This window comes from Schistocerca piceifrons, chromosome X, assembly GCF_021461385.2.
Source record: "Schistocerca piceifrons isolate TAMUIC-IGC-003096 chromosome X, iqSchPice1.1, whole genome shotgun sequence".
Lineage (NCBI taxonomy): Eukaryota > Metazoa > Arthropoda > Insecta > Orthoptera > Acrididae > Schistocerca > Schistocerca piceifrons.
The window spans coordinates 259501113-259519544 of NC_060149.1; the positions used below are offsets into that span (position 1 = coordinate 259501113).

The 18432-nt window shown below is 37.8% G+C and overlaps 1 protein-coding gene across 1 annotated transcript in view; it reads right to left on the reverse strand.

Annotated features, from left to right (window-relative positions):
- Positions 1–18432, reverse strand: part of LOC124722295 (dedicator of cytokinesis protein 3-like) — a 181798-nt gene that overhangs the window by 99277 nt on the left and 64089 nt on the right. The window contains exons 14-17 of the mRNA XM_047247478.1: positions 13537–13780; positions 3328–3517; positions 1338–1483; positions 548–652 (exon numbers count right to left, since the gene is read on the reverse strand). Coding sequence (XP_047103434.1) covers positions 548–652; positions 1338–1483; positions 3328–3517; positions 13537–13780 — 685 coding nt within the window. The remainder of the gene's footprint in view (positions 1–547; positions 653–1337; positions 1484–3327; positions 3518–13536; positions 13781–18432) is intronic.

Genomic DNA, 18432 nt, shown 5'->3' on the forward strand with positions numbered 1-18432 from the left:
ACAAGTCAATTCAGAAAACTTGTAAATATCTTATACCTGTTTAGATTGCTGCTTTTGGGCAGAAAGACTTGAGCAAAAAATTTTGCATGGAGACAGTGAAAGATATAATGGAAGCAAATTAAAATTTTACATTGCAACTATAATGTGGATCACATAATATTTTCAGTATAATGTTAATTTACTCTTGTCAAAATTCTGTGAAATGGGCATAATACCTCTAATAGGACCATGTCTAGTGAAGCACTGTAGTACTCAAATCAACCTTCGGGTTGAGGGCAACTTTTTCAATAGTAATCCTCACTTGTAAAATATACGTGTTCTTTCCTTCCACATAACCTATTCTCAACCAAAGAAGGAACTTGAAATGAAAGCAGACAATTTATAAGTAATTGAGAATGAAGATTGAAACCTTTCACAAAGTATTGTTTCTCTCTGATATAGAACTGTGTGTTTTAATAATGATGCAGAGTTTTAAGAAGTTCCTATAATTTAAGTAAGAACTTAAACTAACAAAGCATATCAAATTAATGATTCAATGGTCACTCACCAAAACTGATGCAGAACGATCTATAATGATGAGAACAGTCTGTATTAGCATTTCCAATGTATTCAGGCACAAAATTTCAACATCATGGTGCAAGCAATTATTAACCTGTAATTAAAACTCATAGCAGTTACATTAAATTGAAAGAAGATATCACAGTAGCAAAATACAGTAGATTTTAATGACTTAATAACTTAAACAATAATAACAAAAGTAAAAAAAATATGTGCCAGTCATGTTATTAGTGAAGATGGCTGTAAATAGCTTAATAGTGAGATGGTAGTAGAGTTCTGCAAATCTAATTGATCATTTGGGTACAAATAGACACATAACAGAAAACATCATGATTAGAGAAAATGAAATAATCATTCTAATATATTCTATGACGTATTTGTGTAGTGGTTAATATACAGACAAGTAGCTACTCTACCATGTCAATTAATGAAATCACTGAATTATCACTAGTTAAATGGAATTTGAAAATGTTACATGAATACCTTTCATACATTATTTGTGAAGTAGATGGCAGAAAACACTTCAAAGAAATTCTTGTACATTGTGAATATATAGTTACATCTCTCATATTATATGCTCACTATTATTATGTCACAAATATATAGTTATATCTCTCATATTAAATGCTCACTATTAAAATGCATATGATAACTGCAACCATTCTATATTGTCCCATATAAGTGCAGAAAACCAGTAAAAATCTCAAAGAGAAAATCATTAAACTAGAAAACAAACATAATTTTTATCATTTTCAATACATATTTTGAAGAAGACGTACCTTTCCCTGTTCCTGAGCTTGTTTTTGCTTGTAAAGGAAGCTAAGTATTTCAGAAAGAATGTCCGTACAGAGACGCAGTTCATCTCTATGAGCTAGGTGATGTCGGAGATGTTTACAGCTGATTGCCAGAAGTAAGTTTCTGGATTCTGCAGCAGTACATAGACATAGTTTCCATTATCAACAATTAACAGTATTATTCTTAAAGTATGCACACAAGCTCACTTGAGAAAAATGTAAGTCAACCCTGATGAAATATTTATAGGATCTTTCAGTGCAACATACCATAGTGTCCTTGAAATAAATAATATTAATAGGCACTGAACACTGATACCTATTGTAACCCTATATATGACATACTACAAATAACCTTAAGGTTAGGCACCACAGCTGAAGAACTTGTATATAATGTGAAAAACAATCAAACAATTTAAAATCAGAGAGGGTAAAATAGTCTGTATTAAACTGAGTGGAAGTTCAAATCTGCAATAGCTGTTTATTGTGTTTTCACTGTATGATAACCAGTTTCATACCCTGGAGGTATGTCTTTAGGTCATGTAAAGCTAATACGTCATGTGTCATTCCTTTGTTGACATGAGAAATGTGTACCAACATAATTAAATATCTGTCAATGATGTAAAATACAACTGACTTGCACAGCTCATCAAAAACTCTCACTGCAGCTATACAGGTAGATTATAAATTTTACCCACAGTACACAGTATCCTACTGCAGAATACAGTTTGTGGCACAACAGCAAAAGTCTGGCAACGTATTCCATTACCCACAGAAGGATATTCAGTTTTACAAACGTGGCAAAAATGCACAGTTGGGAACTTACTTTTTAACATTTGCTCGGCTCTTGCATGTTAATATTATACGTTATTCAAAAGCAAGATCCACCAAAACAGTAATTTCTTGAGAATTAAGCCCACAAATTTCCTGTTCAGTGAACGAGGTGGCATTGTAGTACGACACTGGATGCGTATTTGAGAGCATGGTAGTTAAAATCTCCATCTAGCAATCTACATTTTGGATTTTCAAGACTTCCCTACACTGATTAAGGTAGCTGTCAGGATAATTCTGTTATAGTGACATTGCCACTTTTCTTCCTCATGCATTACCAATACAAACTTGAGCTTTGTCTCCAAGAACAATGTTGTCAATGAGACATCAAACCTTAATTTTCCTTCCATATTTCCTCCAGTTCATTACTTTATCATCATTTTTAACTGATCCTTACACATTTGTCTTTAGATTGGGTCCAAAATGATTTCAACCTGGCCTTGCCATGTTTCATAACTTTCATCACATTGTTTTCCCTCTCTTCTTCCCCTTATGTCAAGATGAAGTAACTACATTCAGCAAAGAATGAAATTAAAATGACAGATACAGCCCATGTATTAGAGATTCATAAAGCATAATAAGGCATCAAATTCTTGAAGTGATGTTATGGGAATACTTTCAGAAACAATTTTTTTTAATAGTGAACAATTTTTTATTCCAATGAATTTTAATGGAAAAGTCTAACACTTCACTGAAGGCACATAGCACACATTTGAAGTTACAAACTTTATCATTAAGAAGGGGTGGAAGCTGAATATCATCATAATAATTGTGTGAGGCACAACAGATGTATGATACACCAAGTTTTATGCAAATAACTGATTTATAAAACTATATTCTTGTAATATTGTTACTAATGACAGTCGCAGAATGCATTTCTTGGATGACATCTTGTGGAAAAGCACACAACTAAATGAAGAACTAAATATACTTAGTGCAAAATACATGAGAATTTTTTTAACTCTTTAATGTTGTCAGAAATGGAAAACACCCCTTTTTTAAGTACTAGCTTGATCAACTTTCTCTGAACAGTTCAAACTTTAATCTTTTGGTTATAAATGTCTGGCTTGATAAAATTGTCATTTCTAAACATTATTTATCAAAAATAAAAAGCCAGTGTGTTGTCAAGCCTAAAATATTTACTTACCATCATCAGCAAAGAGTTTACTGGTAACCATATTGCGAATGGCAGTAAGCTTTGCCTGGGTGAGTTGAGGTGAAAGATCCCTTGATGGTAAGCTCTCTAACATCATAGTGGCTAGCTTTGTTACCTCTAATGCTGGTAATACTTGTATTAGCTGCTCAAATACTGCACTGATGCTATGCAAAAGAGCCACCTGGGAATAAATTATTTATGGTTCACAATAATTAAATATTGCTTAACAAATAATAAAAACACTACCTTTCTCATAATATAACATAGTTTTACACAAATTTAACAATTTTCCGCATTTAAAAATATTAATAGGTATGTATTCTTCATGTTTGTAATCTGCTGTATGTAAGTAACCACTTTAACATCATTGCTTGCAATTTTACACACACACAACACACACACACACACACACACACACACACACACACACACAGGTGAACCAGACCTCCACTGTTAAATTTTCAGAGATGGTTGTATGGACCAAAAGAAGAAAAAAATGCCTAGTATACATGGGCTCTATAATGCATATCTAAAGAGCTACAAGCACCTCAACCTTGCTACTGTGATACACATCTCTTCTACTGAAAGCTCTTTGATTTCCATATTTTGAGAGTTGTTAGTATGTACCAAAACAAGAAAGAAATTTTCAGTAAACATAGGCTTTAAAGTGCATACCTTAAGAGCTATGAGCCCTTGTTCATTTTTGTTCCTGTGAAACACCTCTTTTCTACTGAACAAATGTTCATAGCTTTTAAGGCACGCATTTAGAGCCCACATTTAAGGGGCATTTTGGTCTTGTTTTGGTCCATACAACCTTCTTTCAAAATGTGGAATGCAAAGAGCTTACAGCAGAATAGGTATGTTTCACAGCATCAAATATGAACAAGTGCTCACAGCTCTTAAGGAACACATTTTAGAGTCCATGTTTACCAGGCAGTTTTCATTTTTGTGATGTGTAGCTGGAGTCTGTGCAAAGTAATATTAGCCACCATGTTTTTCATGTGACACCCAGTATCAATGAAAAGTGTTGGTTTGTTTCCCATTACAAGCAAAGTTATTCATAAACCTGAATTTTAAATGCCTTTCAATGGAGTGATCCAAAATTAGTCTAGTGTGTCCTATGTTTTATCAATATTTATTAACAATAACAGTAAAACACAAACAATACCCAGTACTCCAACAGACACGAAGTACTGCTGCAGCACAGTGGTAGCAGTCAGCACTGGTCAGGTCAGTGCTGCCACTGGTGGAGTACTGGTTATACTTCATGTTTTACTGTCCCTGTTATTAAATATACATAAAATGAGCATCACATAAGACTAATTTGGGACTACTCTCTCAAATGGGTGCATAAAATTCCACTTTGAAAATCATGTTGCTTGTAACAGGAAACAAACTGATGTTTTTCATCAACAATGAGCACTGCATGAAAGACGGACAAGCAGTAACTGCTTAGGCTGCCTCCAGCTAAAAATTGCAAAAACAGAATTATAAATACACTCCTGGAAATTGAAATAAGAACACCGTGAATTCATTGTCCCAGGAAGGGGAAACTTTATTGACACATTCCTGGGGTCAGATACATCACACGATCACACTGACAGAACCACAGGCACATAGACACAGGCAACAGAGCATGCACAATGTCGGCACTAGTACAGTGTATATCCACCTTTCGCAGCAATGCAGGCTGCTATTCCCCCGTGGAGACGATCGTAGAGATGCTGGATGTAGTCCTGTGGAACGGCTTGCCATGCCATTTCCACCTGGCGCCTCAGTTGGACCAGCGTTCGTGCTAGACATGCAGACCGCGTGAGACGACGCTTCATCCAGTCCCAAACATGCTCAATGGGGGACAGATCCGGAGATCTTGCTGGCCAGGGTAGTTGACTTACACCTTCTAGAGCACGTTGGGTGGCACGGGATACATGCGGACGTGCATTGTCCTGTTGGAACAGCAAGTTCCCTTGCCGGTCTAGGAATGGTAGAACGATGGGTTCGATGACGGTTTGGATGTACCGTGCACTATTCAGTGTACCCTCGACGATCACCAGTGGTGTACGGCCAGTGTAGGAGATCGCTCCCCACACCATGATGCCGGGTGTTGGCCCTGTGTGCCTCGGTCGTATGCAGTCCTGATTGTGGCGCTCACCTGCACGGCGCCAAACACGCATACGACCATCATTGGCACCAAGGCAGAAGCGACTCTCATTGCTGAAGACAACATGTCTCCATTCGTCCCTCCATTCACGCCTGTCGCGACACCACTGGAGGCGGGCTGCACGATGTTGGGGCATGAGCGGAAGATGGCCTAACGGTGTGCGGGACCGTAGCCCAGCTTCATGGAGACGGTTGCGAATGGTCCTCGCCGATACCCCAGGAGCAACAGTGTCCCTAATTTGCTGGGAAGTAGCGGTGCGGTCCCCTACGGCACTGTGTAGGATCCTACGGTCTTGGCGTGCATCCGTGCGTCGCTGCAGTCCGGTCCCAGGTCGACAGGCACGTGCACCTTCCGCCGACCACTGGCGACAACATCGATGTACTGTGGAGACCTCACGCCCCACGTGTTGAGCAATTCGGCGGTACGTCCACCCGGCCTCCCGCATGCCCACTATACGCCCTCGCTCAAAGTCCGTCAACTGCACATACGGTTCACGTCCACGCTGTCGCGGCATGCTACCAGTGTTAAAGACTGCGATGGAGCTCCGTATGCCACGGCAAACTGGCTGACACTGACGGCGGCGGTGCACAAATGCTGCGCAGCTAGCGCCATTCGACGGCCAACACAGCGGTTCCTGGTGTGTCCGCTGTGCCGTGCATGTGATCATTGCTTGTACAGCCCTCTCGCAGTGTCCGGAGCAAGTATGGTGGGTCTGACACACCGGTGTCAATGTGTTCTTTTTTCCATTTCCAGGAGTGTATGTGCTGAAACAGCAGAGAAAATGTGCCTGATGACTGTTAGGAAGGCACCTTGTATATATGATGTCCTATTTCTCTTGACCAACCAAAACAACTTTTTGTCCAGAAGTCAAACAAAAATATATCAAGCAAATGTTGTCTAGTTACTAGGGTGACATTAACCAGTACGATGATTGTGATTTGTGTAAAAATATTCATTATGAAGATATGAATTGCGTTACATCTTTTTAAACATCACCATACATTTTTTGTTTGGTGATCAACTTCTTCTCCTCAAGACCTGTTCAAAAATATATCACTGGGTACAATTCACATAAGCTCGAAGTTCTTAAAAACATAAAACTAAATTGACTGACTCCCCTGTACTACCACACAGTACAGGTACCCAGAGTAATGTAGCTCATCCACTTGCTGGAGTTGACAGTAAACAGTAAAGAAATGGAACAGAGAGAAAATGCACACCAGTCACTCACTCAACAATAATGAAATTTTTTGACTGAGTACACCTGTGCATAGGACTCAAACAAGGACTTGTGCCTATATGGGTAATATTTTGTGGATAAGGTTGTTGTACAGATAGCACAAGTGAAGACAGCACAGGTTACAACAAAGAACGGAGACAGAAAATGCAAGTGGGAAGGGAGAAACAGATGGGACATCTGTAAGCATGAAAGGGAAGATGAAATTCAATGGTTGGATGAAAAACCTAAAAAGCAAAGAAGGATGAGGAGAAAAACAGAAGGATGTAACTAAAACATAATGGAGGGGTAGGAAGTGGGTATAAAAAGTGTGGGGAGTCTGACTACCTCAGTAACATATAATGAACAGGGAGATGGAGAGGGAGAGGGAGAGAAGATAACAAAGTATGCAACTGTGAAAATGAAAAAAGGAAACTGTGAAAATAAAAAGTACACTGATCAGCCAGATCATTATGACCACCTACCTAATAGCCAGTATGTCCACCTTTTGCAGGACAACAGCAATGACATGTTGTGGCATGAAAGCAGTGAGGCCTTGGTAGGTCACTGGAGGGAGTTGGCACCACATCTGCACATACGTCACCTAAAGCCCGTAAATTCCAGAGCTCTGCTGCCATTTTCAATCACATCCCAGAGATGTTCAGATCTGGCAAGTTGGGGGGCTAACACACCAATAGGAACTCATCACTGTGTTCCTGGAACCACTGCATCATACTCCTGATCTTGTGACATGGTGCATTAACTTGTTGAAAAATGCCATTGCCATCAGAAAACATTATCGTCATGAAGGGTCATACATGGTCTGGAACCAGTGAGTGATACTGCTTGGCCATCATAATGCCTTGCACAAGCTCCACTGGTCCCATGGATGCCCACGTGAGTGTTTCCCAGAGCATATTGGAACCACCGCCAGGAGCTGTTCCCCTGGAAGACAACAGATTCATGCCCTCCTATCAACATGATGAAGAAGATATCAGGATTCATCAGACCATGCAACACTCTGCCACTATGCTAATATGTCCAGAGTCGATGGTCATATACCCATTTGAGTTGTAGTTGTCAATGTCGTGGTGTGACACTGGCACAAGCATGGGTCGTCGGCTTGGAGGCGCACCATTAGTAGTGTTTGGTGGACTGTGTGTTCATACACACTTGTACTCTGTCCAGCATTAAAATCTGATGTTAGTTCCATCACAGTTCCCTGCCTGTCCTATTTTACCAGTCTGATCAGCTTACAACGTCCAACATCTGTAATGAGGGGCGGCCGCCCAATCCCCTCACATCTGGATGTGGTTTCATCTTGGTTTTGACATGTTTTGAAGACACTCACCACAACACTCCTCGAACACCCAACAAGTTATTCAGTTTCCGAAATGCTCATGCTGAGCCTCCAGGTCATCACACTCTGCCATCAGTCAAATTAAAACAGATCGCATGCCTGCCTTAATCTACACACATGCAGCACACTCACTGACATTACATGCACCATGTGTGTATCTGATTAGCACTCATTCCTCGCCAGATGCTGCTGCTATCACCTGGATGGGTTTATATCAATAATAGGTCAGTGGTCATAATGTTGTGGCTGATCAGTGTTTAAAAGAATGAAGAAGAAAAAAATATTAGAAGTAGAAAGCAAGAAGAGAAGATGGCATGGCTGTTAAGGATTTAAATACTGAAGTAAGAAAATTCAGCTACTGAATAATCCAGTTTACCACAAGGAAAAGCTCTTAGGTCACCATCAATGTGGCAACAATGAATTCACATAATATTATCATAGGTTTGATTCTTATCACTTTCAACAGAAAGTGATGAGTATGACCATTTCAAAACATCACAGAAATTTTTAAGTGAGTCAATTGTGGGTTCTTTGTAAAATATTGTATATTGTACTAACTAAATGAAACACTTTTATAGCATTGTGTCACAAACTTTATTATTATTGTGTGGACTAGGTTTCAGGTTACAAGCCCATTCACTAGAACATAACTGATCCCAAAGATGAGAACCAAGGGAAGATAAACATGTCAACTTTTTAAACTATTGATTCTTGACATGAACTGTAAAACGTATCCCTGTTGACAATTTTGACGAAATTACAAGATTCATTAGGACAGTGTCTACAATAACTATGACTGAAAATATTTACAAAATCTATTATGACAGCATTTACAAGAACTATGACTGAACATACAATGGAGTAGAACTATGCACAGGAATGGAATTTTGTTAATGTAAATGAAGGTACTCAGGTTCTTCTCCTCCCTAGAGTTGCAATATTGCCTAAAAGGGACAAATAACTGATTTCAGTCTGTTCATTCAGTAATAAATGTGGTGATACACACATCTGTTTCTTAATTTCCAAAATTTCTAACTGAATGAGCTTTGCACCCTTTCCCTCTATGTGGAGGACTTCTATATCTATTAAATTTTTGTTGTTTTCATTTATGCAATGTTTGGCAAAGAATGAATCTGGCTTCTCTAATTCTCAACTTCTATGGTATTCTCGGAGCCCAATAGAGATAGAACTCACGGTCTGTCCAAGTTTACCTTTTATAGGCAAAAACTTCAAATAGGATGATCAACATTTTAAAAGCAAAGGGTTTCTGTGAGTTCTTCTATCTCCCATAGACAGTAAATAAATGTCTCCTCAGTTCAAAAGATAAAAAACTGGACAACATAAGAAATGAGGTTTATAAAATCATCGGATAAGAGTGTCAGTGTTGCTCTATTGGACAGATTGGGCTGTCAATCTGCACTAGGATCCGAGAACACCATAGAAGTTGAAGATTAAAGGAGCCAGATTTATCCTTTGTAAAACATTGCATAAATGAAAACCACAGACACATAAAAGATATAGAAGTCCTACTCATGGAAGGAAAGAGCGCAAAGCTAAATCACTTTAAAATTTTAGAAATTAAGAAACAGATGTGTGTATCCACACATTTATTACTGAATGAACAAACTGAATTCAATTACTCACCCATTTTAGACAATATTGCAACCTCAATGTATGAGAACAACCTATGTGCCTTCATTCACATATATAGCAAAATTCCATTTCTGTGCATAGCTCTACTCCAATGTATGTTTTTAGTCATAGTTACTGCAAATGCTGTCCTACTGAATTTTGTAAATCCATATGTAATTTTGCCAAAACTGTCAACAGAGATACGTTTTACAGTTTAAGTCAAGAATCAATAGTTAGAAAGTTGATTTGTTTATCCTTGATTGGCTCTCATCTTTTGGGTTAGTTATGTACTAGAAAATGGGCTTATAACCCAAGAAATAGGCCATACAGTAATAATACAGTCTGTGAAACAAGGCTAAAAAAATGTTTTGTTTAGTTAATACAGTCACATACTTTTCTATGCTGTCACTCAGTTGAAAACCACAGAGCTTCTCATCAGCTGTATAATTTGGGATTTATAGAAGAAAGGGAGGAAGGAAGAATAGTGTTCAATGTCTCATCAATGACATCGTCATTAGAGACAGAGCAGAAGCTTAAATAGCAGATGAATAGATAAGGAAATTGGCAGTGTCCTTTCCGAAGGAACCATACAAACATTTGTGTTGATTGATTTTGGAAGACTAGGGAAAATCTGTGCGGTGAATCAAATAGAATTCCTCCTAAATTTAATTCTGGTGTCTTCACCACCAGGCCATCTCATGCAGCCACAGTTTACTATAATAACCAACTTACAGAAGACCAGAGGCCATTTCTATAAGGGGACAAAATGTTGTTAGTCATATCTATACAGAAAGCTGTACAGTAATTACAGAAAAGTTGGTGTGTTATTTAACTACTTTACTCGGTGGCACTACTTTTGATAAAATATAAATTGTGTGTGGCAGATCTGGGGAGGAAGGACAAGCAAATTTGTTCTCTTCTCTCTCAGTCCATTATTTGGGTATTTATTTCCTCTCTTTGTATTCTTGCTGTGTACAGTTTGCTGTGTAATGTGTCATCTTCCTTAATCATTTTCTGCAAAAATTTACATTGTGTTTGGCCTCACCTAGATCATCATACACTCAATATGTACAAATGTACAACAGTTGTATTATTGTGTTGGAGGAGAATGTGTATGCAGCATACAACACCCCCCTTGCTGATTAATAAATACCACAAAACCGCTACAGAAACTTGCTACTCTTCTGTATGTGATACTCATGATTTCATCACTGAGATAACTATTCAAAGAGAGAAAATTGTGGCAGTAGAGAGAGAGAAAGATATGTGGAGAATGGAGGTGATAGGGTAATGCCGGAAAATGAGATATGGTGGTGACAGATGGAGCATAATTTTGGATTAAACAGGGATGGGGAAGATACTCAGCCATCACATAGTGGCATTTCTATTTTGACCTGCAGGAAAAATAGCACAGGTGGATTAATTATGTTACTTATGTAATAGCTCTCACTTAAAAGTATACTGTGGTTGATGGATAGGGGATAAATATACATGGATCAAATACTACATTTGAAGGTGTCATTGTTGTAAAGGACATCTTGTTTCACCAGTGACAGTCAGGTAAAGAAGTAAGTTGGAAGAGTTGACAGCTACACTCTGGAACACAACAACATACTTTTGGATAAAGTGTTTTTCACAACATATAACGAAGTTGAAAGTCAGAACCAGACTGAGACTCCAAACAATAGTTTTGAGGTCCTGTTGGAACTGAGTGGTAAGCAGAACACTTTAAGATGGATTGTTAGTTGTAGCATTTCAGATTCCTTGGGCATTTTCAAGGGCTTTCAAGCTGCTGCACCAACAAATGCACTTCACTTTGACCAGGACTGGATGGTAAATTGCAAACCATATCCTGATAACAGGTCTTGGGGCTGAAAGTTAATAAGGGTACTAGCCATTTCACTGCCCTTATGAATTTTAACAGCAGACTGATGCATCATCAGATACTCTTAATAATTCTGAGCCATCCTGAATCACCTCTTCTGCTAAGACATAGGAAACATTTTGGCTGCATGTTACTACTTTCACTAATACTAACAATGTTTATTGCCTGCATTCAAAGGCATCTTCTAAATTTCTTTCACTGCTTAATTAGAAAGCGTTTATTGTGGGACGGAAGCATTGCTAACAAATTTCTCTGCACCAGTAATCATGAGCATCTCATTTGAAACTTGCTAGATGGCCTAAATCAGAGGCTCCATGATATCTTTAATAATCTGAGAGGTAGACAACTCAACTTGATGGAAGGAAGGAAGATTAGCATTCAACAGTTCCATTTGTGCTAGCTTGTGGAGAGCTGTAGGGCCTCCTAAAAGAAACACACAATCATCACAAAATGGAGACAGTGACTCATGTTGCAGAATATGTGTAATGTGCACAAGAGGATGTTTTACCGGAGTAGCCTTACTGTAGAGACATGAGCATCAACCTGTAGAATCCACAAAGATGGAAGTTGGTCTTCTACTTTAGCCACTATTGACTCGTATAAGGAGCAGGGGTCAAATCCCCCATCCATCCATCCAAATTTACGTTTCCTACGGTCCCCCTAAAGTGCATCAGGCAAATTCCACTATTGTGTTTTTGAAATGGACATTGTTGATTTCCTTTCCCATCCTTCACCTATTTGAAACTGTGCTCTGTCTCCAAGGAACATATCCTCAACAATAAAATAAACCTTAACCTTTTTTCCATTTTTTGGGTCATCCACAGCTAAGGAGAAAGTAAATTCTTATTACATCTACTTATTATAAATGATTATTACATCTCATCAACTCAAAATCTAAAGTAACCTGACTGAAAATAAATACAAAAGATGTTCCAAAAATAATAATTAGATTATTCTAGAGGAAAGGAATGAATTTATTAACTATTAACACAGGAATTTAAATTACAAGAAGGCCTTTCTTTTATAAATTAATGTTAGCCCATCCATGAATAGACAGAGAGGTTGGCTAGTACTCAACTCACAGCACAGCAGACAGTTAAAAAGAGAGAGAGAGAGAGAGAGAGAGAGAGAGAGAACAGTTGGGATGATACAAGAGGTCAGCAGTTCACTAAGAGCACAGAACACTGCTTTATTTTTTGTCTCCCTTCCCTTTTATATGAGGGTGATGGAAAAGTGCTAAGTGAGATTAGATCTCAATTGCTCCAAATTCAAAAAGTGTCTGCAGAATTGAAACAGCAATGTATTGACCTGTGTGGTCTTCTGCAGCTTGATGAACAGCAATGTGATGGCTTCCTTGCAATAACTGAAATCAAGGGCCATTACTAGCAACCAAACATGAAGACAGTGTGTAAGAAATGCTATAATCCCTCATCACTCAAATCACTGGATTTCTGAACACAGCCATCAGTAAAAACAGGTACACTTACCATCTTAGAGGATGAAAAGTGCATCATCTCTGAGCTTTAGATGTCATGATGGAGACTGATCAATAATGCATCATAATCAAACTATCTGAAAAATTATTTTTAATTTGCAATCATTTGAAATGATTGGCTTGTTATTTGTAAGTGTCCTGTTGCAACAGTTGTGAAAGCCACAGACCTGGAATTTAAGTGCCTTACATACTAACCAAACTCAGCATTAGATCTTTCTCACTTTTTATATGTATTTCTATGATCTGTACTCAGAGTTGTGTTTCCCGTAAGTAAGTACTACTAATCCTCTCTGTATCTCTCTGAGAATTTAACAAATAGCTGAGCTGAATTTTGTTTTATTCTGTAAGTTTATACAGAAATAAAATTATTATCATTTTATTACATACAAAATTAGTTATTCTGCAGGGAATAGGACAAGCCTTTTTACAAAAAATGTCGATGAATTTGTACCTGTGTTGGTAAAATTGCATCATATGAAGTGGCCAATGTCTTGTTTAAAGCTGCAAAAACATTATAAAGATCCCTTTTAAAGCTGTCTTCATACTGTCCACCAGTAGCCCGAGCACATAATAGCCGTGATTGAATGATAAACTTGAAAATATATTCAAGAGAGTGGAAGCACTTTTGTAACGGTTCTTGCTTTTCAGCTGATACAACCCAGCTTGCACAATGTTCCACACTGCTCAGTAAGCCCCTGAAATATAATATAATTCACATCATTAGTATTCTTGGTATCTACAGTGATCATAACAGAAAGAATTAAAATGCATTTATAATGTACTTAACCACAAATAAGCACTTATTTTAACGTGTGTTGTATAATATTACATTTAGAAGTCTGAGCATTAATAGGAGATGCATTTCATGTTTTTGAGCCCCTCCCACTTTTGTGACCATGTGGAAGGGAGATAAGCACTTAACATTTTAACATCCAGATGATTTAATATTACCTGCAATCATAATGAGCTGATAGAGACAAGAGAAACAAAATTCCAACACTGATCAGTGGTTTCATAAAAACTGATGCAGATTCTTAAAATGAGGATTTGCCATCTACTCATTTATCACAACAGATTTTTAGTACTTAATTTGTAAGGCCAGGAAACAAGATAATAAACAAGCTTTTTGTTTATTTATTGTATGTAGTCTATAGAGATAATATACAGAACCTTCAATCACTTCAGAAAAGGACATATCACTACAAGCATTTCTTAAGATTAATTGAGATGCTGGGTGCAGTATCCAAGTAAGTCAGTTTGGTTCACTGGATTTCCATATTTGCTAAAGACATCTCAGTTAAACCACTAAATATTATTATAGACAGATGAAAACACATGACATGAGCATCCATCACATACAACATTGCTCTCCAGTGTTGTTTGAAATTTACAATATGAATGACACCACAACTTCCACTAATTCTGGTTTCTGTTAGTAGGGCACTACATTGCTGTTTTTATTATCCTTATTCGTGTTTCATAAAATGAATGAAATTGTAAGTAAAGTGATTTAGGCATAGAAATGAAAGTAAAGGAAAGAAGTAACTGCTTCAATACAACTCTCAAGTATTGTAAATTGAAATGAAAGCATGATGATAAATATATGGGGACACAAGATATCATGCTGCTGCAGCCACTGACAGTATCAGCTGCTTATAGAATTGATCTATCTTATTACTTTTTCCTTATGAATGTGTTGCACCATCAATACTAGCAATGAAAGCAAAATAACTGCCACAACCTGTGGCAAAACTGCCAAAATGTAATAGTGTCTTGTGACTGCCTAAAGTTTCTTGTATGTTGTCTGTGATGGATGTACCAAATTGCTTTTCTGCTCTCTAAACTCAATCTGTTCTGTGTGTGAAGAGAGGCTCATTCAGTGATTTTGACATTACATTACCATAATCATACACTTTGGAGAGGGGTGTCTGAGATGACAAATGAGGTCAAAGATTTTTTTTAAGGGAAAATAGAAAAGATTAGAATGTGTAAACAACAACATACTAGTTAAAACAGTTACTCATTCTCTCAACAAAGATTTTTTATTTGTTGTCAGCACACTGCTATACCTCTGGAATCTGATAGTGAGATCAGTGCCTTGTGATGTCCACTAGTTAAATAGTTTTATGTTCCATGGATCATTCTGCGTGATAAATCATAAGGATGTGGAACAAGCCATTTTACTGTAAATACTGCAACATACTGAACATTTACAAAACCTTTTTTTCCTAGTATACAGATATGAGACAATAATTCCTATGAACCACCTTGTACACTTTGCAATAATACAAATTCTTCTATGGAATAGAAGAAGTTGTCAAGGAGAAACTGTTTCAGTTTGTTTTCAAATTTTACTTTGCTGTCTATCAAACATTCCATATCGCTGGGTAAGTGATCAAAAATTTTAGTTACAGCATTGTGTACTTCTTTTTGTGCTAAAGACAATCTTAATGTGGAGTCATGAATGTTAGTTTACCTGCAGGGATTGTAATTATGTACATCATTGTTTCTTCTGAACTGCAGTGGGTTATTTACAACAAACTTCACAAGGGAATTAAATGCTATGAGGCAGTAGTCAGAATGCCTGACTCCTTAAACAAATGTCTACAAGATGAACATGAGTGAGTATCACATAGTATTCTTACAGCACATTTCTGAGCAATAATGACATTCTTTATTCAAACTTTTTCTCCCCAGAATATATGAGGTGACATAAGTCATTGGACAGCAATATGCACTTATACAGATGGCGGTAGCATCACACACACAAGGTATAAAAAGGCGCTGCATTGGCAGAGCTCTCATTTGTCCTCAGATGATTCATTTGAAAAGGGTTCTGGGGTGATTATGGCAGCAGGGCAGGAGTTAACAGACTATGAATGTGGAATGGTAGTTAGAGCTAGATGCATGGGACATTCCATTTTGGAAATTGTTGGAGAATTTAGTATTCTGACATCCACAGTGTCATGAGTGAGCCGAAAATACCAAATTTCAGGCATTACTTCTCATCACAGAAACACAGTGGCAAGAAACCTCCAGTTAATGACCGAGAGCAGCAGTGTTTGAATATAGTTGTCAATGATAACAGACAACAAGCAACATAGCATGAAATTACCATAGAAATCAATGTGGGATGCAGGACGAATATATCTGTTAGGATGGTGTGGCGAAATTTTGCATTAATGGGCTACACCAGCAGATGACTGACATGAGAGCCTTTGCTAACAGCATGAAATTGCCTTCAACACTTCTCCTAGGCCTGTGACCATATTGGTTGGACCCTAGATGACTGGAAAACCATGGCCTGGTCAAATAAGTTCCAATTTCAGTTGGTAAGGGCTGATGGTAGGGTTGGAGTGTGGTGCAGACCCCAAGAAGCAATGGATCCAAGTTGTCAATTTGGCACTGTGCATACTGGTGGTGGCTCCCTAATGGTGTGTATGTTTACATGGAACGGAGTGGGTCCTCTAGCCAAACTGAATCAATCATTGACTGGATATGGTTATGTTCAGCTACCTGGAGATCATTTTCAGCCATTTATGGACTTTCTGTTCCAAACAAGGATGGAATTTTTATGAATGAAAATGGGCCATGTCACCAACCACAGTTATTCACAATTAGTTTGAGGAACATTCTGAACCATTCAATCAAATGTTTTCGGCACTCAGATCAATCAACCTGAATCCCATTGAACATGTATGGGACATAATTGAGAGGTCAGTTCATGCACAAAACTGTGCACTGGCATCTCTTTTACAATTATGGATGTCTACAGAGGCATCATGGCACAATATCTCTGCAGGGGACATCCAACAACTTGTTGAATCCATGCCACTTCAAGCTGCTGCACTATGCCAGGCAAAAGGAGGTCTGATATGACTTTGTCACCCCAGTGTACTGAATGATAATATGAAAAATATGTCAACTTATTGATTTGTCTCTCCCCGAAATATGTAATGATTCTAAGTGCAAATGTGACTGAACTAAGTTGTTCTAAGCATTTCAAAACATGCTTTTCCCAGTTTAATTTCTAATCAATATGGACACTTAAGAATTTTGAATTTTCCATGCTATTTATTATTTCCTCACCATATGTTACACTTATCATTGGTGTAGTATCCCTAGATGCACAGAACTCAATATGTTTGTATTTAAAATTGAAGGAGTGGCCATTCATGAAAAAACAAGTCAATAATACATTTATGATACTTTTAAGAACACTGTTTACCGTGCCTTCTGTTTCTGTATGCATGCTTGGATTGATAAAATACTAGTGTCATCTGCAAAACGAACTAATTCTGCTAGTTATATATTAGACAGTAGATTGTTAACATATATGAGGAACAATAGCAGACCTGAGACTGAGCCTTTGGGAACACCATACATTGTATCTCCACAGTCAGACTCATGTCCCCTGACTACATTAATTGAATTAGCAAGTACAACTTTCTGCATTGTTTTAGTTGTATATGACATTATCCCATAAAACTTCAATTTATCTATGAGGAAACCATGATTTACACAGTCAAATGCCTTAGAAGATAACAGAAAATACCAACTGCCACAATTTTATTATTTAATTGCTCAGGTGAGATACTATTCTATGATACATCACCTTCTCAAAAATTTTTGAAAATGAAATCAGCAATGGCACAGGTTGGTAGTTATTGACACCTCTCCTATCACCTTTCTTAAATACGGGTTTGACAATGACATATTTCAGGCTCTCTGGAAACATTACTCCTCCAGTGGCTGGTAAGAGGGACTAGTTACAAGGACCTGGCCACTGACATCAAGTCAAAGTGAAAACCCAGCTGCCAGTCTGCTTCAAGACACTTCAAACTGTGCTGTACTGACGTCTTTCTCTTGCATACATGGTACTTTCATACCCTGGCTCTTTACTGGATTTCAACTGGACTAGGTTTTGGACTGCTGCTCTATGTATTATTGACAGATCGGCTTGACCATGGACTATCTGGGTTATTCTCTTGGTGTGTTCTACAGTTTACAAGGACCCAGCATGGACTGGAATTGTGAACTATCAACTGATCACAGTGTATCTATATTTTCTGTGTGACAAAGAGAGTGTTGCACCATAACAGGTGATAATGAGGACTCAAACTTGGTGCATGTCTGAGAACAACACACTAAATTTAGTAATTGTGCATCTGTAAGTCATGAAAATGTGGATCAAACAGTATGCAAAACAAGATAATTATGAAAGCAACAGTGGCAACTTCAAATGCAATACCTGGTGTGGCAAGAGGAACTACAGAAGCAACCTCTAGAACAACAGCAGCAGCAACAACTTATAATACAGCAGCTCATCAAGCCAGCACAAAATCCA